Source organism: Haliotis cracherodii, unplaced genomic scaffold (genome assembly GCF_022045235.1).
Source record: "Haliotis cracherodii isolate W230 unplaced genomic scaffold, xgHalCrac1.p SCAF_1, whole genome shotgun sequence".
NCBI classification, from domain to species: domain Eukaryota; kingdom Metazoa; phylum Mollusca; class Gastropoda; order Lepetellida; family Haliotidae; genus Haliotis; species Haliotis cracherodii.
In genome coordinates this window covers 26,272,400-26,299,145 of record NW_027266264.1, presented here as the reverse complement: position 1 = coordinate 26,299,145, position 26,746 = coordinate 26,272,400, and the positions used below count along the sequence as shown (strand labels likewise).

The following is a 26,746-nucleotide window of genomic DNA, read 5'->3' as shown; positions in this document are numbered from 1 at the left end:
ATGCACACTGTTAAGGGTGTACTTGACAACCTAAAGAACGTTCCAGCTACCCCTCGTATGTCCGGCATGTTTAGTGTGTGAGAGTTTGGTTTGTCGTGACTTTAATATTTCAGTTATATTACGGTGTATCAGCTTGATATGGGAGGCCCTTTGTAATGCAGGTCATTGACGTTTACCACTTTGGTGAAAGCCGGACGGGATATGGCTGACGAACCTTGAAACACAAACAGGTGAACCGGATTCCAGCCCCCGAACACTGGTTCATGGCACGCTCAAGGGACACAACTCTGCACGTTCTAGAAGTACGCCGAGGGGTATCGATTAGGTTCGTCAATTACACCGTTCACGTTCCAGGCAAGGCACAAGGCTCTAGGCTCTCTCACTGTCGGGTCCTGCTCTTGGACAGGTTTCGAAACTGTTTATCGAAACTATTTGCCTCATTAGCCAATGTTAGAAATATGAGGACTGAACAAATGTATACGTGGTTGTTTCACGGTGATAGATTGTCCCATTGGTATGTTACGTACATAATCATATTTGAATATTTTATGTAATAATGAGCACATTTACCACGAAGCGCTTCTCGCATCATAGAATTTGCTCATGTGAGTCATTGCCATCAGTTGATGAACGCCCACAAATACAACTACTTCAATCCTTAAATGATATACATTCTATCGCTTTATTTGTCATCGTGTTTTCCGGAGTTAAGATGGGCGGTGTTAACTGTCTTCTCTGAACACCCGCCTCTAACGACCCCTCGCTGTGGTCGTATGATTCATGCTTGTGTTGGTATGTATCCATTGCAGCAGTAGAATGCTAGCCCATGGACATTCTACATACACAATATGCTCAGGCAAATCGGTAGACACCGCTAATATAAATCACTTTTTATTTGAACAATATCCTCAATATCAAAGCTTTAACTGAGAACTCAGTAATCATTTACGGTATGTCACTCAAACTCAGTACATACCCGCGATTTGAAAAGGTTGTGATGGACCTTGTGTGAGACACGTATCTGATAGGAAGGTAATGGACATGCATGTTTGTATGTACTGATTTCTGTGGCCGTCTGAAATGGCACAGTTGGTTATACCAGGGCTTCCCGTAATATCCACAAATCAATGGTGAGTGGGAAATGATGAACACTGTCGAGGTAGGACGACGCTCAATCAGCCAGGTGAGACATTGTAACCGTATCCTCATTTTAGTCGGCTCTTGCGAGAAACATAGGGTAATGGGGTTCAAATCGAGAAAGGCAAGGACATCTTTTTTGCAAAAAATCTTTATTGTGAAATTACGTTACATTTTTCATTATTAATTTTCGATATGGCTGAGATGAAATATTGATATTTAATCCTAGGACAACAGATTTGATAAAACGTTTTCTGAACGACGTTTTGCAACCTTAACATATTCAGCATGTCTTTTGCTTCCGTCTGTTAACCAAGTTGGCACGTGTCAACAACATTATCTATATAGCAGGTCAAAATTGTCAGCTCGTTCGCGGCCCTCATTTCTGATAAATAACATTATTCTAACTCGGGTGAGACACATATATTGTTAATATCCATATTGTGTATCAGATTTTCCGCCCGTATGCATTTTTTCTTCAACAACGGAGAAGAACGCATCTTTTAGATGAAAAACCTGGGCGTCTTGTGCGCATGTTCGGAAGCGTAGAGAAGGCGCAGAGCCATATGGGAAAACGTACAGCAGGTGGAAATTGCACATTTCATCATGAAAATCAGATCTGAAAAGAGATAATAAATATGATAATTGTTGAAATAGAACAAGATTATCATTTCTGGTTATATTTTTATGTATAATTTACAAGAAAAACACTATCTACTTTTAACCGTACACGTTATATGGCAATATGAGAAACGAGATTGTTAAGCGCAAAATTGAACAGTACTTCGGTAATATCCCAGATACATGCTTAATGTTTGTGGAAATCCCACAGAAACATGGTTTGTAGACGTATGCAGTGTGAACCATGAGCGCGGATATGGTGCTGATAACCAAGAATCAGAACCAGGGATTCGAACCCACGATCAGCGGTTCTAGCTGAGCCAACCCAGTGAAGTGTGGTGATTTGATGCAGTATTTATCACATATGCTGCGTGAACCTAACTATGAAATACCCACCCGAAGTTCACAGGTTTTGACTGAAGATTTTCATAGTAACACCTCGAAGCCTGAAATAGATAGCATCAGTGAGAAATAATTTCGGACGTGGGATAGCAAGAATACTTCAAGGCTTGCACACTACATGTATAGGTAAGGCAGAAATGTGTTGAAAAAGCTTATTTAAGAAGTCTTCAGGAAGCATTTTTGTGATATTTGTCTTAGGAGCTGGAGCTGTAGATAGAAAACAAAGTAAAAAAAATCAAGTTGTGTAAATGATGGCTCCTGGTAAGATTTCCATTTGAAGTTGGAAAACATGCCCTTTTCGCTCATTTAACCCACTCGATTGTTCTTGAGTATGCCAGAAGTCCAACAGTTTCAAATGTAAGAAAAATGTAAAGGTTGCTTGAATTTGTCTTATACTTTGCATGGAAAATAAAAATCATATTTGCTATTTTCATACACAGTATAAACAAGTAATTAAGATATGACTCACCAAAAAATCTCCATTCCTTAAAATTTGTTTCGTAAAACTACGATGGACATTCTGAAAGAGTGACAAAATAGTATTAATAATAACTCGTGGATTATTCACTGTAAGTAATGATTTTTATATAAATGATCATTTAAATTAATGTATTCAGATTGATTTCAGTTTATTTGTCCAATGTAAAGATGATAATTGTTTCACAAAATATGATTATGGACCTTGCATTATTTCTAGGGACATCAACATCACCATTAACATCATTCCATATGTAGCATACCTCTGGTGAGAGTGGTCTCCCCTCCCCAATAAGTTTCCAACCTTCTTCAGAAACTGCATAACCTTCTATCCAGCGGCCTGAAAAATTTGATAAGATTTGATGGTAACATGAAACGTCATTATTCAAGAACACCATTCATTTGTCACCTATATCATACGCAGCGATGGCGGTGTGGTGAAATGGGGTTTAATGTTGCGTGCTTGTGACCACGGAGGTAGTCTGCAGCAACCAAAGGCTCGCTGTATTAATGACTCAAACACTAAATGTCTCAGTACAATGCCGAGTCGTTAAGTCAACACATGTACGTATTTGATATAATGACCCAGTGCACCCAGTGTTGCATGGTGTTATGGTGTTTGAGATTACATGCATATATATTACATGCAGACCACTGATGTATGTTTGCACAAATGGATGTTCCACTTTAAGAAGATGAACGATTAATTTGGACATTTTGGTACTCACCTAGCCTGTGGGTATGGAGGCGGTAACCAAGGACAAACGCTGATTGGACAGAATTCCATGGACATGCACTCTCAGAAACAAAACCTGAAATATATTTGAGTAAATGAAAACCTCCTTGATGTTATAAATTGAAGAGCGTGGTTTTCGCAACACTATGATGACTTCAAAAGTAAATAATGCACACATGAACAATTACAAGGAACCCCGTTGATCAGAACTGAACAGGTCTTTAGGAAAGCGTCCTGATTAACACACTTCCGTACTAACGGATCATGGATGCGGAGCTTCTGGGTAAAGAGTCTTTCGCTGTACGGGAGAAAGACTCACGTGGTTGCTGTGGAGGGATGAAGCCTGTGTTACCGAGAATCATCAGACCAACCTCAAACCGAGGCCTGAAAGTAAAACACCAGGATATGATAATTTTACCTCGAATTGTCAATCGTTTGTACATAACCATATTACTTTCATAATCGAGAACAGAGTTCATAATGTCATGGCAATCATTATATGGTTTAGTTACGAGGGGCGATTGATATCTTCCGAGCCTCACGTTGATAGACTTGAACTGAGGACATTAACATTTCAACTTACTCCCGTTCCACATGCTTACACTGTTGTCAACTGTGTTAGAGGGATTTTTATCACAGTTTCGTTCTTATCTTGGTTGTACCAAACGTCCCCCACAGCTGCTATGACATCATTGCTCGAGTCGAATTGGTTACCGGCTTGAGATTTCTTTATTTGGTAGTCTGATGGTGTGACATCAGGAGAATTAAGGTGGATGCTGAATGAATGATGCTAGATGAATGATAGATTGAAGCCACATGCATGGCAATGGCTACCGCATTGTCCTGATCAGCAAATCTTTTCTCACCTTCCCATATCTCTTTGTCATAATTTCATCACGTACTTGCAAAAAGATGCAGCATTATATGCTCCATTTATTGTCTGGCCTTTCTGAAGATAGACAACCATGATGACACACTCGGCATCCCAGAACAAGGATGATATAATCTTTCCTACTGATGGAAGCGTCTTTGCCTTCTTTGGCGTTGGTGGTGTCAAAAGCCACCACTGTTTTCATTGTTGTTTAATCTTGACCTGCTAAGGCCAGCTTCCATCCACAGTCACAAATCGTTGCAAGAACCTTTCTGGCTCAGCTTCAAACAGAGCTAGAATATTACGAAACATGTTGTGCATTGATTGTTTTTGATCAGACGCCAGACGCTTTGGAACCCAACGAGCCAAAACTTACTTCATTGGTTCTGTGATAATAAAATGTACTCTTTCCTGGGAAATGTCCACTGAACTAGCAATATGTCGGTCGATCATTTCCGTGCCGGGGAGTCTCTGGATCAGTTCTGGTGTTGCTGACGTCACAGGCCATCCAAGTGTTTAGTCGGAATTATACAATCGACTCTGCTTTATGCAGAGATTTCCATTTGAAAGGGTTTTGTCGCTTTATTTTCTTCAAGGCTCTCCTTGCCACGCTTACACTCTGTTGCCAAGGGCTTTACGGTGGCACAGGAAGGGGCATCTGTCCCTAATGTTGTTCTAATAATACATGCATGGTTTGCCTATGGTGTTAAGCCCCTTTAATGTTAGTACTTGATGACTGCAAATTCCTCAATTTCTGCTAATTTTACTGACTTTTCATAGCGAAAGAATTTGTTTAACTGATTCAAATTTTTGTGGATATACCCTCTATGAAACCATACAATGTCCACAACAAATGATTTCACTTCGCAATTCCGTCATTTGAGGCCCAGGAGTTATCAATCAACCCTCGTATTTCTTGAATCCATTATGGAGACTTTACCTGCGAGTGGTGACATGGAGCTTGACTTCAGCGTAGTGTGGGTGGGACGACATCATTCTATCTGTAATACATACATCTAACTTATCACGATACCCAATACATCTAACAGTTTTCAGCAAGGGATGGCGAAACTATATATGCCTTCAATGGAAGTCAGTAATGAATCATACAACATACTAGGAATAATTTGTTTGTTAGTTGTTAAATGCCGTACTCAGCTATATTCCAGCTATATGACGGCGGTCTGTACATAATCGAGTCTGGGCCAGGCAATCCAATGCCTAACGTCATCGAAATTAGGATACGATGACATGCATCAGCCAGATCAGCGAGCCTGATCTCCCGATCCCGACAAACATACGCCAAACATGAATTGCGATCTTCACGGGTTTCTATGAATGAAAAGTATTCTTTTACACATAGGCTTAAGAAGTTGTCATGATATTTTTGTCTGAAATTACTTACATCAAATTCTAGAATTTCTATTAACCAAGTTGGACATAACCGTAGATACAAATGTAAGTACAATTAAAACTACGCATATACTTGTTTTTGGAACCATCCAGCTTCCATACATGTACATGCATTTAAAGCTATCGATGGTACGACGCTATCAACCATACAATGTCTCTATCATTTCACTTAGACATACTGTTTAAGTCGTGATTACCACATGTGAAAATAAAATCACGGTTTAATCATAGATTGAGCAATATGCTTGAACCAGTGCCATTTGAGCTACTTTACTGTGTAACGAACTTACCTGAATGACGTGGCTTATGTATATGTGCCTGAAGCACGATGAAGCGTCCACCAGAAGCCCCGCCCACTGGAATTGCCGTATCTGTGAGGGATAGGATTAAGCCGACCTTAGAATTAAGGTAATGCAGACTGCAGCTTGGCATTGTAATATATACAGCGCGAACACCTGGTATCATCACTATTAGACAATGTGATTCACAATGAATCATCAACACATGACCATGATATAAACGGAATCGTACAATGGACTCTGCTTTTAGAAGATATTTCTTATGATTATGGAAATGGTTTTGACACTTCTATTTAAATCCGACAAGGGCTGCATACTCTGTAAAATATGACTTCACACATAAATTAAAAGAACGTCAACGCCAGAGAAATGGTTTTGTCGCTTCTATTTTAACACGTAGGAGTTGCATACTCTGTAAAATATGACCTCCTACATAAATTCAAACGTCAACGCCAGAGAAATGGTTTTGTCGCTTCTATTTTAACACGTAAGAGTTGCATACACTGTAAAATATGACTTCACACATAAATTAAAAGAACGTTAAAGCCAGAGAAATGGTTTTGTCGCTTCTATTTTAACACGTAAGAGTTTCATACTCTGTAAAATATGACTTCACACATAAATTAAAAGAACGTTAACGCCAAAGAAATGGTTTTGTCGCTTCTATTTTAACACGTAAGAGTTGCATACTCTGTAAAATATGACTTCTCACATAAATTCAAATGTCAACGCCAGTAGTCAGCATCACGAGCAATGATCCCCGTCATCGGGTCCGAGGATCAATATGTCACATTGTGCATTAAAACGTGCCTTTGTGTATAATTAATCGTTGTCAGAACTATTTGAATATTTGTATTAACACAGACGTGATTCAACCTGGTACTTTCGGTGATCGTTTAACGTTGTTTTGGAACGTACCTGGTGGCAGCCGCCATATTGTAGAGTTCAAGCCCCACACATAGACAGGTCTAATGTCTCCAATACATCCGGGGACGCCATCGCCGCATGACCTAGGGGAGACAACCGTGTATAGTTGTATATAAATCAAGCACAGTACACTTAAACCTCAATACAGTATGAAATTTCTTTTGGCAAGGATGACGTAATGCCACGAGGCGCAAAGCAAGTACCAAGTAGCTGGGACTATAATTAACGTGATAAATAAAGCAAACTATTGTTTCATCATAATCCCTTTATTCGAGTTAAGTGTAGTTATGCAACTCCGGATTGACTTTTAAAGTCAGTTAACACCCTAGCCTCGGGAAGGTGTACATTACCTCGAGAGAAACATAGCGTGAAATAAAATCCCCTTACCACAAAAGTTCATGACTTGGAATATCATCGCACACTTGAACGCTGAGGTGAAGGACGCGGGACGGGTCAGCCTTCGGGTCAAATGTTACTGTTATAAATATAGAATGTATAAATATAGACATATCAATAGCAATACGTTTGAAACAGGTTGTTCTTAAGCTCATATGTACTTCAGAGAAATCCGTATCAGAATCTGTAAGATTATTTCTGTACCTTCTACGATCTTACCTATGTACTCTTCATTGTCCTTGTCGAGTGGTAGTGCAGTACATGTGTGTTCTTCCTAAAAAATAACAATAGTCAAACATTATCATAATTTGAAAAGACAGGCAGAATGAGTAAGGTACTTTTCTCGGATTTACCTCTGTTCACCGAGCAGTGAAGTAGTACCCGATAGGGTGAAAGGGTAATGCGACTGTTAACCTTCTCACGTGGGTTATATACACCCTTGGGAGCTGGAAATGAAATTCGAGTGCACATCATCATCATCATCATCATCATCATCATCATAACCATCATTATTTTCACAAGTTTAAGTGACTATATTTTGTAACATGTTTTCCTTGGGACAACGCTTTCTCAGTAAAGAACAGATTCTGGTACTTTTTGGGTTGAGTCCAATCTGGGATTCAAACCCACAATGTCAGAGTGTGCTGGCGATTAGGTGCCGCACTCTGGCAATGTGGGTTCGAATGCCGGATGGGACTCAACACCAAAAGTACTAGAATCTGTTCTTTACTGAGAAAGCGTTGTCCCAAGGAAAACATGTTACAAAATATAGTCACTTAAACTTGTGAAAATAATGATGGTTATGATGATGATGATGATGATGATGATGTGCACACGAATCCCAGATAAAACATTAGTTACATTTGACCACTTTCTAAATGGCATTCGTGTGTTCATGAATATTTTCTATTACTGATTTCCATGGACTTTTGTTTTTGTTTGCTTGTTGTTTCACATCGCCCTCAGCATTATTTCCTCTAAATGGAAGCGACCTGTAAGTAATTGAGCCTGGACCGGACAATCCATTGTCGTAAAACGTAAAAACGAACATTGGCATATGATAATGACTATGAGTGTACAATAACCAATATGACTTCCGTTTCCTTCGTCTTTTCCTTTTCTTTACATTTGTCTGTGCCACGGGCAAAGTGTACGAACAAAACATGGTCGATTAAAGGTCATTGTGGTTAGTTTCAAGAACAAAGGCAAAATCAGCGAAACAGGATACTTAGAAAGGACAAATAGAGGAAGGCATTCTACACCTGTTACTTATTGGCTGAAGACATGCGGTTAAAGCCTACTATCGCGTCGCCTCCCTACACATTACCTGTCTGCTGGTGAGCGTAGTTTACTGAGAGTGTTATAATTGGGATGTTGTGGAGTGTCAGGATTCACCCAGAGTTCTCATTATGTCAGCGACATCTAGGTAGAATGTCACAGATAATTAATGCGTGGAAGGTAACTGACAGAAGCTTGTCAAATCAGTTTACTAAATCACTTGGAGATCTGAAGCAAAGTCACCTTGAGCGTAAAAGTTCATTATTTTCATTTTTTTCACTCAGGTTCTGATATAATGATCGGTGTATAATTTCAACCGTTTGTAAAAGACTTTCCTACTGGAAATGGTTAGGGAACATTTTACTGTCAACATAGATAAGAGAGTAGACATGTTCATATCGCTTGTCGGTTTTTATTTTGAATTTATAACATGATTAAGTATGAATAAAATGAGTAACTATGTTTTTTCCACTTTCAAAGTTTAGTTTCTTCCTTTATTATGCTTATGCACAAATGTTAGAAACAATCAATGAAAAAGCTCAACTAAGTCATTATAAAACACTTTCGCCCCATTTCCAAAACATGCACCTGTTGCGAAGACAGAAATCGTCTCAACTATCTTGGTTCTAGTGGGGCCAGTTGAGTTCTTATCATAAGTGATCCTCTTCAGTGCACATAGCGCATACCTCATATCTACATCCATTTGTATCTGATAGTATGGTGTAATCGTCAGAGATCAGTATTTCAGTTACAGTTGAAGTTTCAGACATTTTCAAATTTGACGCATCAGTGATAAAACATGATATCTGATGATTTCCCTATTTTGACTTGTACCATCTGTTCCCTATTTTGACTTGTACCATCTGTTCCCGTGTTTTGTCTTGCAAGTGTTTGTGATAGGTGCTTCGTGATGAAGTGATGCACTGTAAAGAAACATCTTCCCTGTCCTAAGAGCGGTGTCCTATATGAATGAGCACAAGGACTCAAATTACCAATACGTAATCCCCGTGAAGATTCCGGGTTAGAATTGGTTCTTCAGCAACCCATGCTTGTCGTAAGAAGCGACAAACGGGATCGGGTGGTCAGGCCTGCTGACAAACAAACAAACAAACAAACAAACAAACAAACAAACAAACAAACAAATACGGAATGAGGCATTCATGTCAAACTAAGAACAAACCGGGATAAGTAGCACAACCAAGTAACACTGCCAAGGTATTATCCCAATTATAGAATATATATATAGAGGTGTAGCCGTTTTAAACACTATAAGAGTTACGCCACAAAGCACTTTGATACATTAAGGTCTGTGTATCTTTATTGTAACCAGGTAGCCATTCTGTCCTCGTCTTCTGTCCGTTTAACGAAAGACCATGTTATCAGGATATCCACGTTTTTCGCAAATATAGACACAATTGCACGTTAAATGAAAAAGTCAAATCCGATTATTTTGGGTTGGAACTCCAGGAATAACTGCAAAGTTCTGAAACTGCATGTCAGAGTGCGGACACTAGCAGTGGTGCCCACAACCGTTCATCTTAATCACTCACAAACAAAACGTGTGTCGACAGCAAGAACTAGAATAGAACGGGGAATCATTTTTGGACAAGGTTTACCACAATGATCCGTAGGGGACGGAAGAGATTAATACTACTGTCAATCATCCTCTTGTGGCTTCCTGTTCATGGCTACTCTCCATAGTGCTTTAAGTTCCAATAAAGACGTTAAAGCTTGTCCACAAGGCATCCGCGTCAATACTTGGTATGTGAACGCGGGATGTTGGCAGTACGGAGGAACAGTGATGCTAGAAATAAGTGTCATGGGAAGTGGGGGATATGTCATTTTTAACCATATATCTTCTCTGGTTTCTATTGAACATATCTCCCAGGACTACTTCCAGAGTATGGTGGAAATGGTGGTTATCGGTTTAGACGACCGGCTAGATTGATTATATTCAGTAACATATGTATACATGCAACATGTACTGTCCTTGTGGTACATGTATAGGCACGTAATGCTAAACTTATTGTGTAATACATGTATAGTTCTGCCATTTCATAGTTTTATGAGTGAGTGTGGTTTTACGCCGCTTTTAGCAATATTCAAGCAATATCACGGCGGGGGACACCAGAAATGGGCTTCACACATTGTACCCATGTCGGGAATCGAACCCAGGTCTTCGGCGTAACGAGCGGGTGCTATAACCTATAGGCTACCCGACCGCCCCCATTGTTTTATGAACATGTATATGTACATGACATTATCGTGTTATGAACATGTATATTTACATGACACTTTCGTTTTGTTATGAACATTTATATTTAATGATACTGTTGTGTTATGAACATGTATACCTAAGTGGTGCTTTAATTGTGTTGTGAACATGTACATTTAATGATACTGTTATGTTGTGATCATGTATATTTAAATGATACTGTCATTTTGTTATGAACATGTATATGTAAATAATATTGTCATTGTGTTATGAACATGTATGTGTAAATGCTTCTGTCATTGTGTTATGATCATGTATGTGTAAATGCTTCTGTCATTGTGTCATGATCGTGTATATGTAAATGATATTGTCATTGTGCTATGAACATGTGTATGTAAATAATATTGTCATTGTGTTATGAACATGTATATATAAATGCTTCTGTCATTGTGTTATGAACACATATATTTAAATGATACTGTCATTTTGTTATGAAAAGGTATATGTAAATGATACTGTCATTGTGTTATGAACATGTATATATAAATGCTTCTGTCATTGTGTTATGAACACATATATGTAAATGATACTGTTGTGTTATGAACATGTATATGTAAGTGACACTTTCATTGTGTTATGAACATGTTTAGGTACCGGAAAATGATACTGACATCCTATGTCACATTGAAGCTTAAATATTGCTTTACAACTCCTGTTGACTTCTCCTGGCCACCATCCATCACGACTAGAGTAGGCACGACAAGATAACGATACCGCTGACACACGACACATCTGATGGCAAAGAGGCGGGGGCCTGCCTGGAAGCTTAAAGATGTGCATGTGGATGTTTCAAATGAAGCTCATCAGCCTCGCCTGCCAACGCAATCAGTTAGGGGAATACAGAACACGGGCATCGTTAAGACACAAATTGGATATGCTATAGTATAGTCGATAATTGAATTACCTAGTATCTGAAATTAACACCTGTTGTTTGCACGTCATATTGGTGGCCATGTATACGTTTCTGGCTGTGTGAGTAAGTATGATTTAACAACGCCTATTACATTATATATATATATATATATATATATATATATATATATATATATATATATATATATATATATATATATATATATATACTAGCCACATAAAGAAACTGTGCACGGAGAAAATATATTCTGGTGTGAAATACAACACAGCAAGAACAAAATGAAGCAGACGCTGTAGCAGCTGAATGATCGGACCATAAGAAAATGTCAACGGGACCTGAACAACATCTGTTACGATGACGTCAGAAGATTAAAATGGAGTAGGGGGTCAAACGACAAAGTCACAAAGTCAATAACGGGTATGACCACCCTGTGCGTGAATCACAGCAGTGCATCGGCGACGCATGAAGTCCACCAAATGGGCATGGAAGGCCTGGGGAATGGCCTGCCATATCCTCCTCAAATCCTGTGCCAAGTCACGGACGTTATCTGGAGGATGTGGAAGACGACGCAGACGGCGCTCCATTTCATCCCACACATGCTCTATTGGGGAGAGATCTGGAGAAATTGCAGGCCATGGCAGTAACATGACATTGTTATTGTGAAGGAAATCCATTGCGACCCTAGCCGTGTGAGGATGAGCGTTGTCCTGTTGAAATGTCAATCCCGGACCATGACGTTGCAGGAAAGGAATGACCACAGGCCTCAGAATCTGATCTCTGTAGCCAACACCGGTGAGATTGCCCTGAACAACCACCAAAAGGGTTCGGTGCCGTGCTGTTATCCCACCCCAAATCATCACAGAGCCACCTCCAAAACGATTCCCCTCCATAATACAGTTGCGTGCATAACGTTCTCCCAAACGCCGGTAGACACGTTGGCGCCCGTCACTGTGGGAAATGTTGAACCTCGATTCATCTGTAAAGACAACATTTCTCCACGATATTCGAGGTTGGCGAACATGATTTCGACACCATCTTAGACGGCTGACTCTATGACGGTGTGTCAGGATGGGACGTATGGCAGGGCGTCGTGGTCGAATCCTGTACTGACGTAAACGATTCCTGACAGTGTTGGGATGGATGCGGCGCAGTCCAGGAATTGTCTGGGACGTCGTTACTGCCGTTTGGAACCTGTCGGAGATGTTTAACTCGAATCCACCTGTCCTGTCTTGGCGTCGTTACTCGGGGACGTCCTGAACGTGGGTGGTCGGCAACGTCATTTGTGTTCTGATAACGCCTCACCAATGCCGATATCGTGTTACGATGGCATTGGAAATGTGTTGCCACCTGTTGTTGCCTCATTCCCGCACGGATCATTCCAATGGCTTCATGACGCTGTGCAACTGTCAATCTTGGCATGATTTGCTTGTGATATGCTTGTGTCTGCGCCTGAGAAGTTTTGAATTTTTGAATGACCACAGATCATGCCTTCCAAAGTGACAGCGAATTTTGAGTTGCACATGCCGTGTACAGCTGCACAGGATGCACGTGCAGTAACACATTGCACGTCCATAGGCCCCCATCAATGACGTCATATCGCATGGCACGTGCATGAGCGTTTGAATGTCTCCAATAATTGCTGTGTTCAAACCTATCTTTCATATATGGACGGTGTGCCCTTATATCTATATTTTCTCCGTGCACAGTTTCTTTATGTGGCTAGTATATATATAACATTTATATATATGTATGTGTGTGCGTGTGTGTGTGTGCGTGCGTATGTGTGTGTGTGTGTAGGGGGGGGGGGGGGGCACATGTATTCCTAGCTTGTGATGAATGTCACTACACGCAGAGCACCATATCCATATATCTTTGGAAATACAGACGATGTTAGCAAACATCAGTTTTTGGCTAATTTTAGATTTACAACAACAAAAAAGGTATACTGTAGTTGTGTGTTTAGTTTAGTAACGGCACGGGTCGTGTACCTCTCAAATATCTAGCAATATGTAAAATGAAGGCACGTTAGCTCGAACTATAACAACCCATTCAAGACGAAGAGACGCTATGCTAACGTTAGAATCCGAACAGACTCCAGGTTTCACATCGAACCTTCTCTTGTCTCGAAATGAAAGTTTCACCTAACGTCATTTTGACGCGACAATACCATCGAATTTAGGTTCATTGTACGTGTAGCGACGGTGGTAATCTATTTCTGGACGTGTTGCTGACATATTGCTTATAATAGCTGACTGATATCTATAAAATACTGACTCATATATCATCGTGTATCCTGTACTCATTGCTGAGGATTCACAGTTATAGATTTCGCTAAACAGTGTGATCAGTCTTCAGCATGACATGGCGTTAACGACAATAACAGGAAATGGCGGAGACGGTAATCGCTACCTTTACGTCCCGATGAAGGTCACGTTAGTCAGTTTCCAGATGTATTGTTTCCCTTTTTTGTTGTGCAGAAAGAACTATGTTCAACTGAATTAAAGCACAGAAAAACCGCCTCTCTTGCCCAGAAACACCACAGTTGTTTTTCGGTAAGCTATTTTCATAAAGACAAACAAAGCTTATGTAATTTGGGTTTAGGATGAGGACACATATATGGGATGGACGGACATGATACCGTGTTCGACGTAATAAGCGCCCTCGGTGATATTTGCTAAATTAGATATAATTGCTAGTGAACAATCCCAATTAGCACCTCTTCCGATAGATCAATGTAAACAAGACATTTATTCGTGTATAATTTAATATTCGTGTGTTATATGCACCCTTAATTATGGGCAATTAAATTCTGGAAAAATATATCTATCATGCATAATACGCATAGACGTTTCTTTTGTATCATTTCAGGTACATAAACCTGGAAATTTACGATCTTTCAACCTTGTTTTTTTTCACAAAAAGAATATTCTAATAAGAGCAGCCTATTTCCAATTTTGAGAGCGCCCTGGGCGCTTATTATAGATTATAGATTATAGATCATTGTTATAGATGAAAATGATGAAACATTAATGTAATTTCCAAAAGACCATATGTATAGAAGCAGAGTAGACGGACGATAAAAAAGACCTTTTAAGCCCCACATCGTCTATCTGTCGAGGGTTTGTTACGAGAAAAAACCCATTTCCTTGTTGATGCCAAAAAACAGGATGCCAGCGGTTCAAAACGGGAAGCGCCGGATTAATTGGATACTGAAGGAGCTCAATGCCATTTCTCTTTGTTTTACTGATATCCCATTATCTACAAATGAGATCTGACGCGAAAGGGATCAACTGAACTGATTTTAGAAAACAACATAAAATTCTATTTTCGAACCCCTCGTCCATAAACGAAAGCCTCTCTCCCGCTGAGACTTTGCAAGTTTTGTGTTTGTGTAGATAGGAGATGCGGGGAGACAAATTTAACTAAACGATGATCTAGGACATGGTTTTAATATAGCATGTCCCTGATGCAACATGAAAGGTGGAACAGTTTAGCTCGGAGAAGCTTATCCATCATCCGAATACAATGATTACATTAATTGCTTTTCCAGATGTAGACAGATGTTACCCACGCACTCCTCACATTACAAAAAGGGCAGTGTGATGAGTTCTTGATATTAAATACCACCTGTCGATTACATGAAACGAATCCCTATGATTGATATGGCAAAGAACCTCGATATTTTACCTTCAAGTGTATTATGTTGTCTCATTATTGTGTTTCTTATCTAAAACACAAAATGGTGGGTGGATTGAAAATATACAGCAGGAGACAAGCACAATGGATAGTGCGTTCATTTTGTAAACGTTCCATATTCTTTTCCCAACATGAGGCCAATGTATTAAATCTGGCAGTGTTATGCCCAGTGGTAATACGACTGGAACTAAGCAACGTAGCAGACTTCTGTTTTCTCTGTCATACCAAGGTAACCGGTTTGGGCAAATTACGTTTACACGGAAAAGCACCCCACCCCCAACCCCCCACACACCAAGAAAAACCCAACTGACTTGTTTGTTTTCCGATTTGTGTTCGTCAATATGACTGAATCATCATAACAATCTTTGAGAATCAAATTCAGGTAATTTCAGTATCTTATTCGGGGAGGATGCTAATCTCAAAGGCCTAAACCAACATATTGACTTGCGGCTCTTCAGCAGATAATTGCAATAAATTGCACATGGAATTTTACAAAGAGAAGATTGAACGCTATTTCGTTAATTACCCTATCGCATCCTATCCGCGGGCTGTTTGGATTAGTTATAACTCGTCTGTATGGAGCACCTTACTATTATTGACAGAAAAAGGTTCTTCTTGCACAGGAAAAGGAAATGAAACCTTAACTTGCCCCAGGCTCCATGTTTTTGTGTATTTACAAGAGCTATGGATATTCTGTTATGATGGAATAATCCATTTCTATAAATGTTTTTATATCATTATCCGATTATGAAGGAATACAAAAATAAGTTTGAAACTTGGCCAAATCATATAAAATGCATAAATGAACTAACTAAAGACATTCGTAAACCGTGGGCCCGTGGATAAAAGTTTGATGATTTCACATAATCATAACTAATTTTCATTTCTTCGAACATATTACTCTGCGTTATTATGCTGCGATATAAACTTAATCTGAAGAGTGTGGCTGTATCCTGACATACAGAGGTAAGGTGAAATGGGGTTTAACGTCGCGTCCAAGATTATTGCACTTATATAGCGACGTGCATGTACGTGTGTGTGTTTTTGTGGCTGCTTGTACTAGTCCGGACTGATGCTGATTTATAGTGCTAGCTCACTGAGATACCATGCCGCAGTTTAACATGAATACCCCACTCAGACACAGTATACTGACTCCGAGCCGACCAGTCCTTGTTTTCGCCCCTTAATGCCGAGCGCCAGACAGGGTAACAACAAGTACCATCTTTTAACGTCTCTTGATATGTCGCGGTCGGGGATCGAACCCCGGACCTTCCGCTCTCCGGGCGAACGCTCTACCACTAGACCACGGAGGCGGTCCCTGACATACAGAACACTGTATATGCCGGATTCATGACAAAATGATGAGGTAGGTTGGCTAACAGGAAGCATCGTTATGGATATTATCGGATAAGTTCGAACAACTCGTGTCACGATCAAGATGTATGACTCACACTGTCGAAACCGAACCTTTTCTCGATCTTCAAGAGTACATCTGTGACAAACATGGTTTTATTTACAGAATGTATTGATCATGTCTTCCTCTACATCTTTAGTTTGTTGTTGTTTGTTGTTTAATGCCGTACACAGCAATATTCCAGCTACAGTCAAGTCCCGTTAATCCGACATTGCTGGTCGCATGTGATGATGTCGGATTAACGAGTATGTCGGATAAACGAAATTAGGTAGTATCAACATGCATGATCGAAAATCGGACAACTACACGTTAGATAACGATAAAAACACGAAATAAAAAAATAAAAATGAAATATTCATGTTGTTATTTTACATTGTTAGCGGAATATAATATCTAATCATGCAGTCTCTAAAGCTCAACACAAAACAACTGTTACGGACTGTATGACAAAATACTTTAAAAGGCATAGTCTGGAATGGAAGTCACAAGTTTGAAACTGGTACCGCAAAGCTTAAGAAAGCTGCTTTCTAAGTGGCTAACGTTGACTTCCTGTCAGTCATTTTATTGGTCGGTCATAGTTCGCGAAAGGTTGTATATGACGGCAAGACAATCCAGCGATTGACATCATGACCATCGATCCGCGCAACAGGGATACGATGACATGCATCAACCAAATCAGCGAGCCTAACCACCTGATCCCGGGAGTCGTCTCATACAACAAGCCTGGGTTGCTGAAGGCCTATTCTAACCCGGATCGTCTCGAGTATCATCAACATCTGAGAAGCGTGGATCAAATGAATAAAACATCAACGCCAGAGTGAGTGAGTATGGTTTTACACCGCTTTCCAGCAATATCACGGCGGGGGACACCAGAAATGGGCTTCACACATTGAACTCATGTCGGGAATCGAACCCGGGTTTTTGGCGTGACGAGCGAACGCTACCACGCCGCCCCTCAATGCCAGAGAGTAATCAGCCTCGATTAGCTGCTGAAGTAGATTCCATTTGGTGTAAATAGCAAGCACGTTGTGACAATTGATCACTAAAAATCAGTGACTACACCAGGTGTTCGCAAAGAGGGTAACTATGTCAAACAATAGAAAACAATCCCCAAACCTTGTAGTGAGTGAGTGAGTGAGTGAGTATGGTTTTGCGCCGCTTTTAGCAATATTCCAGCAATATCACGGCGGGGGACACCAGAAATGGAATACACACATTGTACCCATGTCGGGAATCGAACCCGGGTCTTCGGCGTGACGAACGAACGCTTTAACCAGTAGGCTACCCGACCGTCACCCCCCTAAACCTAACATAATCACTACTCCACGGGCAAGTGTCGACAAGTGTCCTTCTAACTCAGGTGAACACATCTGAAACTCTTCATCACAGTTTCCAAACATTAAGGACGTCTAGTGGTCTTAATAGGTCCCTGTCAAAACTTGTTCTTTAGAGTGAGTGAGTTGGGTTTAACGCCGCTTTAAACATTATTCCAGTTATATTCCAGTGGGAGGAAAGCCCGAAGTGATGCAGGTCTCAGACGTTTACAACCTCGATGAAACCTACAAGCACGGGTATGGTGCTGACAAACCTAGAAACAAAATCGGGGCGAACCGGGATTCGATCCAAAGTCATAGGTTTCTGGCGTGCCCAAGGGAGGCAGCGAATCGCGGCGCCTTAGACGACTGGGCCACCCGTGCCCCCTGTTCTTGAGAATAATCTGGACATGAAAAGTGTGCTAACAGTCTAATATTAGTTGAGCCATCTGCCCAGAAGCAAGGTGACTCCTATGTTTTAAATTCGATGGTTACCGTGGCAGTTTACTATCAGGTGAGTGAGTATGGTTTTCTGTCGCTTTTAACAGTATTCCAGCAATATCACGGCTGGGGACACTAGAATGGGCTTCACACATTGTACCCATCTGGAGAACTGAGCCCGGGTCTTCGGCGTGACGAGCCAACCTTTCAACCACCGGACTACCGGTGGATATCATTAGAAATTGTAGATAGTGCATCACAAGAATATTATTGTATGTAAAAACTCGTGTTTTATTTTTTTACAGGAACATAAATATATTCGTTTATGAAGCTACCGGTGAACATTTGATAGGTTTCAATTACACAAATAAACATTCGCATTTCAAAATGACGTCGCAAAGTAGTTGCATTCGGAAATCTTTATCATGAAAACCGCTTTCGTATCGGCTGTTCAGAAAATACATCCGCTTACAACGACGGAAAGAAATGCAAACTTAATGCTCGTCAATGTAATACTCCTCAGTGTTTAATTAGTTCCGTCAAATACCAGAATGATGATCATTAAACTGTCATGTCGTTCAGGTGCGTCAACGGCAGAAAATAACCAGTGTCAATTATTCAACGTAACAGATCCATTTGGGCGTAAACGAAAAATAACCAAAATGTTTATGAATGGATCACGGAAAATAAGTGATGACACCAGGTGTTCCCGAAAAGGGCAGCACCCGCCACTCACAGTTTGCATAAAAAGTGTTCGTTGCCTGGCAACACACAACCGTACTCCTGCCATGCGACGATGGCATATAAACAAAAACAATGAAGTGACTAACCGGAAATCCAGTCGCACGAAAACGCGTTTACTGATTTTGTGGAAATTGTAATGTTAATTTTGAATTCCGCTTGCTGTGTGCAAGTACATAGTTTCTACAAAGTTTCAAGTAAAGAAATCCGTTTAAGAAATATGTTCGTTTTGCAACACTCTGGGAGCAGTTTTAATGTGTTAACGGTTTACGTTAACTTCACATTTAGCATAGTTGTAGGACAAGTACTTTTGTAACTTTTCTTTCCATCCAAGTATTGCTAAAAGAGGTGTAGAAATATATTGACTTACCCCCTTAATGTCAACAAGGCGCATAATAGATTGGGGTACGAATCTATGTTTATTTGGGCCATGATATGAAACAGTTCAAGCAGGTAATATACTGCAAGAATTTGGTACTGATGAGTTAGATTTTAGGAACAACGATTCTTCTTATACAGAGGTAATGTTTGCGCGTTTGTTTGTGTTTGTTGACTATTGTACTGAATGGTAATATCTCCTTTATGTTGGTTGGTTTGTTGTTTAAAGCCGCTATAGTCCAGCTATATGAACGCGGTCTGTAAATAATCCAGTGATGACATCATGAGCATGGATCCACGCAATTGGGATACTATGACATGCATCAACCAAGTCAGCGAGCCTGACCACCCGATCCCGTTAGTCGCCTCTTATGACAAGCATAGTCGCCTGGTACGGCAAGTATGGGTTGCTACAAAAGCAATGGGTGATATACTTACTTATATGGCGTTTCTACTGCAGCCCCTGCTTGTCGCAATACACGACTAAAATGTGGATCGTGTGTTCTGCAAACATTACTAGACGGTATTGATCACTGCTCATGACATTAATCCCTGGTTTGCCTGCGACAGATTTAATTATTTGCTGGTTGCCGTGATAGAGTGATACTGTGATGAGACAACATTCACAGACTCACTCCTACGTCATTCTCGCGTTTCAGGACACACAAATCAACCGTGACGTAATAACGTACGAACGTGCACATATCTCTACCAAAGTTTCTCCATGTGTAAAGTTCAATACGCTTTTAATTTCGTGTACATTACATAATATCAGCTGGTTCCTGGCGAGCCTTGGCTGCGACAAATGCTCGTTATTGTACCTACTAAAGTCGATATATTTAATTTAATATCATAGATACAAATATGAACTTTTTGAGCTCGATAGTCACATGTCGTTGTACAAAGGCATTGAGAACTGTTCATTGTCATGTCACATAAGGCCACAAGGTTGCGCTGAACTCAGTATCTCGTGTGACCGCCCCGGGCAGCAATCACGGCTCTGCATCTCCTCGGCACTGACTGGATAAGTGTACGAATTCTGTCCTGCGGAATTCTACGCCATTCTGCTTGTAACGCGTTAGATAGTTGTGGGCGATATTCTGACGTTCATCCCAGAGGTGTTCGATTGGGTTGAGATCTGGAGATCTCGACGGCCAGGGCAAGTCGTTGATGTTGGCATTATGTGGGTAGTCTACTGTGACACGAGCTGTGTGTGGTGGAGCGTTGTACTGTTCAAACAGCCCCCTCTGGCGGTCAGTGATTGGAAGAAGGTGAGGTTGAAGAATTTGATTAATGTAGCGATTTCCTGTCAAGTTTCCCTGAACCACAACCAAGTCAGATCTCCTGGTGTAGGATATGGCCCCCCACACCATGATACTACCGCCACCGAAATTGTCGATTCACGTACACAATGTGGGACAAAACGCTCATTTCGACGACGATAAACACGTTGTCTTCCATCTCGCCGGTGGAGAAGAAATCGTGATTCATCGCTAAACCACACTCGTCTCCAGTTTCTCAAATTCCAAGGCGGTAGGGTATGGCACCAACGCAAGCGTCGCTGTCGATGGATCTGGTTTTTTTTCAAAACAGGGACGATAACTGGTCTTCTGGGTTGGATTCCAGCCTCGCGAAGATGGTTCCTGACAGTCTGGTCCGATAACCTCCTCAAACCAGGGATGCGTCCTGCAGTCTCCGTAGCTGTAGCATTGCGATGACGTAGGTGGAACAGTCGAATGTAGCGATCCTGTGCAGGGGTGGTAACTCTTGGCCGGCCGGTTCTCGGACGGTCTGCAGTGGAATTGAGCTGTGTGTATCGGTCCCAAAGGCGGCAAATGGTGCTATGGTGAACGTTGAAGTGGCGTGCAATAGAAGACTGCAAATCCCTTCTTTGGATACGTCCTATGGCGATGTTCCGATCGGTAGCGCTGAGTCTAGGCATTTTCGAACTTTAAAAACGTTGACAATTGAATGACAAATTATTGGCTTATGCTTGCCTTTTTATAGCCACTACCACGAGTTACGAATGCCATAACTTGCACGTACATTTTGCTTTACTGTTTTCCTCCATGACATTTTTGAACAAGTGTGAAAACAATGTCGTTTAAGACATTGCAAATCGACAATGGCTGCGTTTTGAATATCCGTTTGTCGAATATAAGGCCACCAACATTTTCAAATAACATATATCCAATTTATATACAGGATTATTTGTGTAGTCAGGTTCAATGCACCTGCACTCTGTAGAAAAAAACTAAAGGATAGGAAGTTTTTCTAGCTCAACATTAAATAAATACTGATATTCCATTTTTTCCAACTCTATGAATCAAGGATTAAAAAAGAAGCTGAAGTCTTTAAAAAGAAAGGAAATAATAAAAGTAATAACAATGCACAACGATATACAAAAAATACGAACTTTGATTAAAAAAAAGGATTTTGAATACGACCTACTCGACTGTCCATTTTCTTAACCGATGTGGTGAATTACGTTTTGCAAAGTATGTTCAATTACTGTTTTTTTATATCCCTGGTGGCACGAACACTGAAAGTTGCGTGACAGCTGATGTTAAACTATCGCGACCCTCCCTTTGTAGTTGTGTTGTCCGGAAGATTTTGTGTTCATGTATAATATACATAAAACGTACCCACGACCACACGCGATCGTCAATTTAATTTTGGATCTGCTACACGAATCTTTATTTTTGTGTGTTTAGATAAATGACGTCATATGCTTCCATTGGAGCGGAACCGCTTGGTTAACATAATGCAATCGCATTCTTGATTTTTCATAGTAAAGTAGTGCCAATTCTGTAATATGGCTGACAGGTTTGGGGACGAGAAGATGAAGCAACTATCGAAACTATTCACATGTTGGCTTGTAAATGATTCCTACGTGTAGGTGTCAAGTCGTCAACGCAGCATCACATTGTTTTGGGTGAGTGTGAGACATATCGCCTCCAACGCTTAGCATATAAACGATCAGTAAACTATCGGAATAAATTTATGAAAATGCCAAATTTAAGATATCCCATAAATGTATTAAAATGCTATTGCAAGGAGCTAATACTTTTAGGTGTAATTCGGTCTTAAAAGTCATACATTTCCTTTTTAAATTCGACTTTGGTTTTTAGTGGAAATCATACCTTTTATACCATAAAGTCTTGATGGGGAATTTATGTTAAGGCTGAAATGTTACAGGTGTATTCGGAACAGAATTGCATTTAAATAAAAGCGACAAAATCCGCCACAAACACATGCAAAGCCAAGTCAATTGTTCACCTAAAAATAGATGAACATAATTTATGGTACAAGTTAAAATAAAGAATCACGTCGGGCATATTTTTGTCACTGATCAAATTTGGAAATATCTCCTAGATGTCTGATTACCCTTACCGCGAACGCCGGGTGTCATCACTAATTTTCAGTGATCCATTTTGCGGATAATCGATCGTTGACGTTTTATATTTACCTGAAAACGTTTTGAGTGAGTGAGTGAGTTGGGTTCAACGCCGCTTTTAACAGTATTCCAGTTATATCGCGGCATGTCAGCTTAATGTGGGAGGAAAGCCAGAAGTGTGTCAGGTCTTAGATGTTTACTAGTTCAGTAAAACCCACGAGCACGAGTATGGTGCCGACAAACCTAGAAACATAATCGGGGCGAACCGGGATTCGAACCCACAATCATAAGTTTCTGGCGTGCCCAAGGGACGCAACTCTGCAAAGCGAATCGCGGCGCCTTAGACGACTGGGCCACCCGTGCCCCCGAAAACGTTTTGAAAGCTTTACTGGGGTCTTGAATGTTGCAACCCTGATCAAACACTTCTTTAGCAAGAGTGGTATTGGACTTTCAAATTTGATGTCACAAAAGCCTGGTGCCTTCACTGGCTGTACTAATGGACATTAATTTCATGACACGATCTTCAGAATGCAAACATTTACTTTTTCCTTCACGCTTAAATGTAAAAAAAGCGTAACTTGGATGATTCACGCAGCACGTTTCATCAAACACAGAGTCGTGTTGCAATTACTGACCTCGCGTTCCGACATATGACCATGATTTGATGAACAACGACCACCTGCAAAGGTTTATTAGATAATTGTTCGACGTCTCATGACCTTCACCTCTACGCAACGACAATGTGTACTTAACGGTTCATGTTAGCAGACACAAGGTCACATCAGAGACTGCTTGGTAGAATATCAACCAATGGCTTCCCAAAGGAATCTAAAATTTTGATTCTAATAACAGTGACATTACATATACTAAAGAGGCAACAGCGATACAAATGGAAAATGAAAAAAACCCCGCAGCGTTGCCAGGAAACAATATGGTAATTCCATTATTTGATAAAAGTCACAAATTCATTTTGCCTTGTATCCCTGATTTAAAATAGAAATCTCGTCTTTATGGCACTTATTTGAAAATAATCCAGTTAACGCGGAAACGAAGCTGACAAGAACAACGTCCATGGCGTGTGATACAAAAGGGGTCAAAACCTACAGTGAGTGAGTGAGTGAGCATGGTTTTACACCGCTTTTAGCAATATTTCCAGCAATATCAATGCGGGGGACACCAGAAACGGGCTCTACGCATTGTACCCATGTCGTGAATTGAACCCGGGTCTTCGGCGTGACGAGCGAACGCTTTAACCACTAGGCTACCCAACCGCCCCTCAAAACCTACATACATTACTTCTCCAATCTACTGTATAATGTTGACACCGGGCCCTGTAGTGTTCAGTACCCTATCCATCACCAAGAATTCACATACTAACAACAATATGTTTGAGTACAAAGTGTATTTCGGGGCGGTCGGGTAGCCTAGTGGTTAAAGCGTTCGCTCGTCACGCCGAAGACCCGGGTTCGATTCCTCACATGGGTACAATGTGTGAAGCCCATTTCTGGTGTCCTCCGCCGTGATATTGAAGGAATACTACTAAAAGCGGCGTAAACCCATACTCACTCACTCACTCACTCATATAGTGTATTTCAATTTAGTTTTCAGTTTTATTGCTTGTTTTAGCTCTGCGATCTCCATAGCGTTTACTTCTACTTAGGGAGCGGTCGGGTAGCCGAGTGGTTAAGCGTTCGCTCGTCACGCCGAAGACCCAGGTTCAATTCCCGACATGGGTACAATGCGGAAAGTCCATTTCTGGTGTCCCCCCGCCATGATATTGCTGTAATATTGTTAAAAGCGGCGTAAAACCATACTCACTCACTACTTCCACTTAGGCCTCAAGGATCAGTCATGGTGTCAATGTGTAGGACAGAGCTGTCAGTACTCGGGCAAATCGGACACTACCGTGTATCAGTTAACACCTTAATGACAGACATCCCAGCCTGTGGATAAACGCGGGAAGCAGTGGTCGATAATTATCTTGGTCCTCAGAAACATAGTCCGAGGTACGACGTATATGCTTTTAAAAACAGTGATATGTAATAAAACCACACTTTGTTAATTTAAGGGGTATATATTTATACCGGGGGTTGACTCAGTTTGTCACCGTCTTCATAACGTGCGCTGCCTAATTGTAAATGAAATGTCAGACTATGTTCCAACATTTGTCTGTTGACAACCATCCAAACTTTAGCCCGATCAAATATATATTCTTCATTACTCAGGCTGTTTTGTACAACTAAATATATACGAACTTATGCATTCTAACAATGAATCAATGAATGGCTATGATCTTATGTGTGTGTCCCAGAAAACATTTGTGCCTGTCTCTTGGAGTAACACGTTAATGGTGAATCCAGTGCAAGAAATGGTTCGGGCATTTCCACAATTCCCTATTTTGATATTTGTTTTTCGGGGGAACAATTGACTAGCTTTTGCATGTGTTTGTGAGGAGAGTCATCAATCGGACATGATACGCGCACCTCTTCACGAACACCTGGTATCATCACTATTTGATAGTGATTCATAAACATATGCTCATGATATTGTCAGAATCTGACTCTTGAATCTGGACAATGGACTCTGTTTTTAGCAGATGATGTAAATGGTTTTGTCGCTTTTATATCAAACTACATGTACATACCTTCGTTGTCTTTTTTATGTGCTGAAGCAAGTGATTATCACCAGAAATGCATTACTTACATAGGAAATCGTAAAAAATGGTTTTGTTTAATTTAATTCAAGTATATTCAATAATTCTGTATTGGTAAATCTGGAATTCGAAAACACACATGTACAACATAACTAGCGTGGGATTTCCCAAAATATTCAATCTAAAACAGTAAAAATATTAATATGGTGAGCTTTTATATAAATAACCTATAAGTAAATATGCACTTTTAAAACACAACATAAGAAACAATAGAATTACCTGTAAACTGTTTCCATAACCAACTCGTAGTGTCTTCACTCCTCTAGCATCTGTATGAGGAGAAACTATTCCCCAAATAAAGAACACAAGGCCGACACTGACGCGGGTGTACGAGAGCATGGTAGCAAGGCGTGTTCTATTGACAATGACGAGGATATGAATGGAAAGCGTGGGTCTCTGGCTCTCTCCGTTATCGCCACAGCCATCTTAAGGCGCCACGAACTCTTTGATCATGTCATCTAAAATTTCAACCAATCGATGCAATAATCGTACGTTGCTATAGTTACATGTTCCAATGTTCAATGAAGTTAGTCATGCCAAATGTAAATAGCCGAATTGCTATGAATCTCAGAACCTCGCCGGAAGTTAGAAATTTATAAAGTTACTCTGAAGGTGAATGAGTCAATTGTGAGATTTATGCCCTCGATCATAATCGCAGCAACCCGGGTATTTCCTATCAGAATTTCTTGTTGCCTTTGGTAACGCGCTGTTCCCGGGGCTACACTTCCCGTGTTAGGCGTAATTTACCATGAATCGTAAATCAAGTTGGACATAAACAATTTCTCAGGTAGCGATCTCAGACAATGGAGGTTGGCGATTCATTGACTCTGAAGACGCCCAACGCTGACCTTTAAGAAGTTTATCAATAATGAGTAGCATCATCTTTGTCACCGTGACAATTAAGGCGGGCAACATGAAAGCAATAATCAATGTATTAATCTCTTAAT

At 40.5% G+C, this 26,746-nt stretch overlaps 1 protein-coding gene across 1 annotated transcript; it reads right to left on the bottom strand.

Annotated features, from left to right (window-relative positions):
• Nucleotides 1–1,317: 1,317 nt before the first annotated feature.
• On the bottom strand, nucleotides 1,318–26,219 carry LOC139462459 (peptidylglycine alpha-hydroxylating monooxygenase-like). Its single transcript, XM_071244198.1, has 12 exons — nucleotides 26,019–26,219; nucleotides 7,499–7,553; nucleotides 7,271–7,358; nucleotides 6,875–6,966; nucleotides 5,948–6,028; nucleotides 5,185–5,245; nucleotides 3,693–3,757; nucleotides 3,366–3,449; nucleotides 2,901–2,977; nucleotides 2,630–2,680; nucleotides 2,155–2,204; nucleotides 1,318–1,756 (listed from the first exon to the last, which is right to left on the bottom strand). The coding sequence occupies exons 1-12, from the start codon at nucleotides 26,136–26,138 to the stop codon at nucleotides 1,567–1,569; spliced, it is 1,014 nt and encodes a 337-aa protein (XP_071100299.1). The 5' UTR covers nucleotides 26,139–26,219; the 3' UTR covers nucleotides 1,318–1,566.
• Between the last annotated feature and the right edge of the window lie 527 nt (nucleotides 26,220–26,746).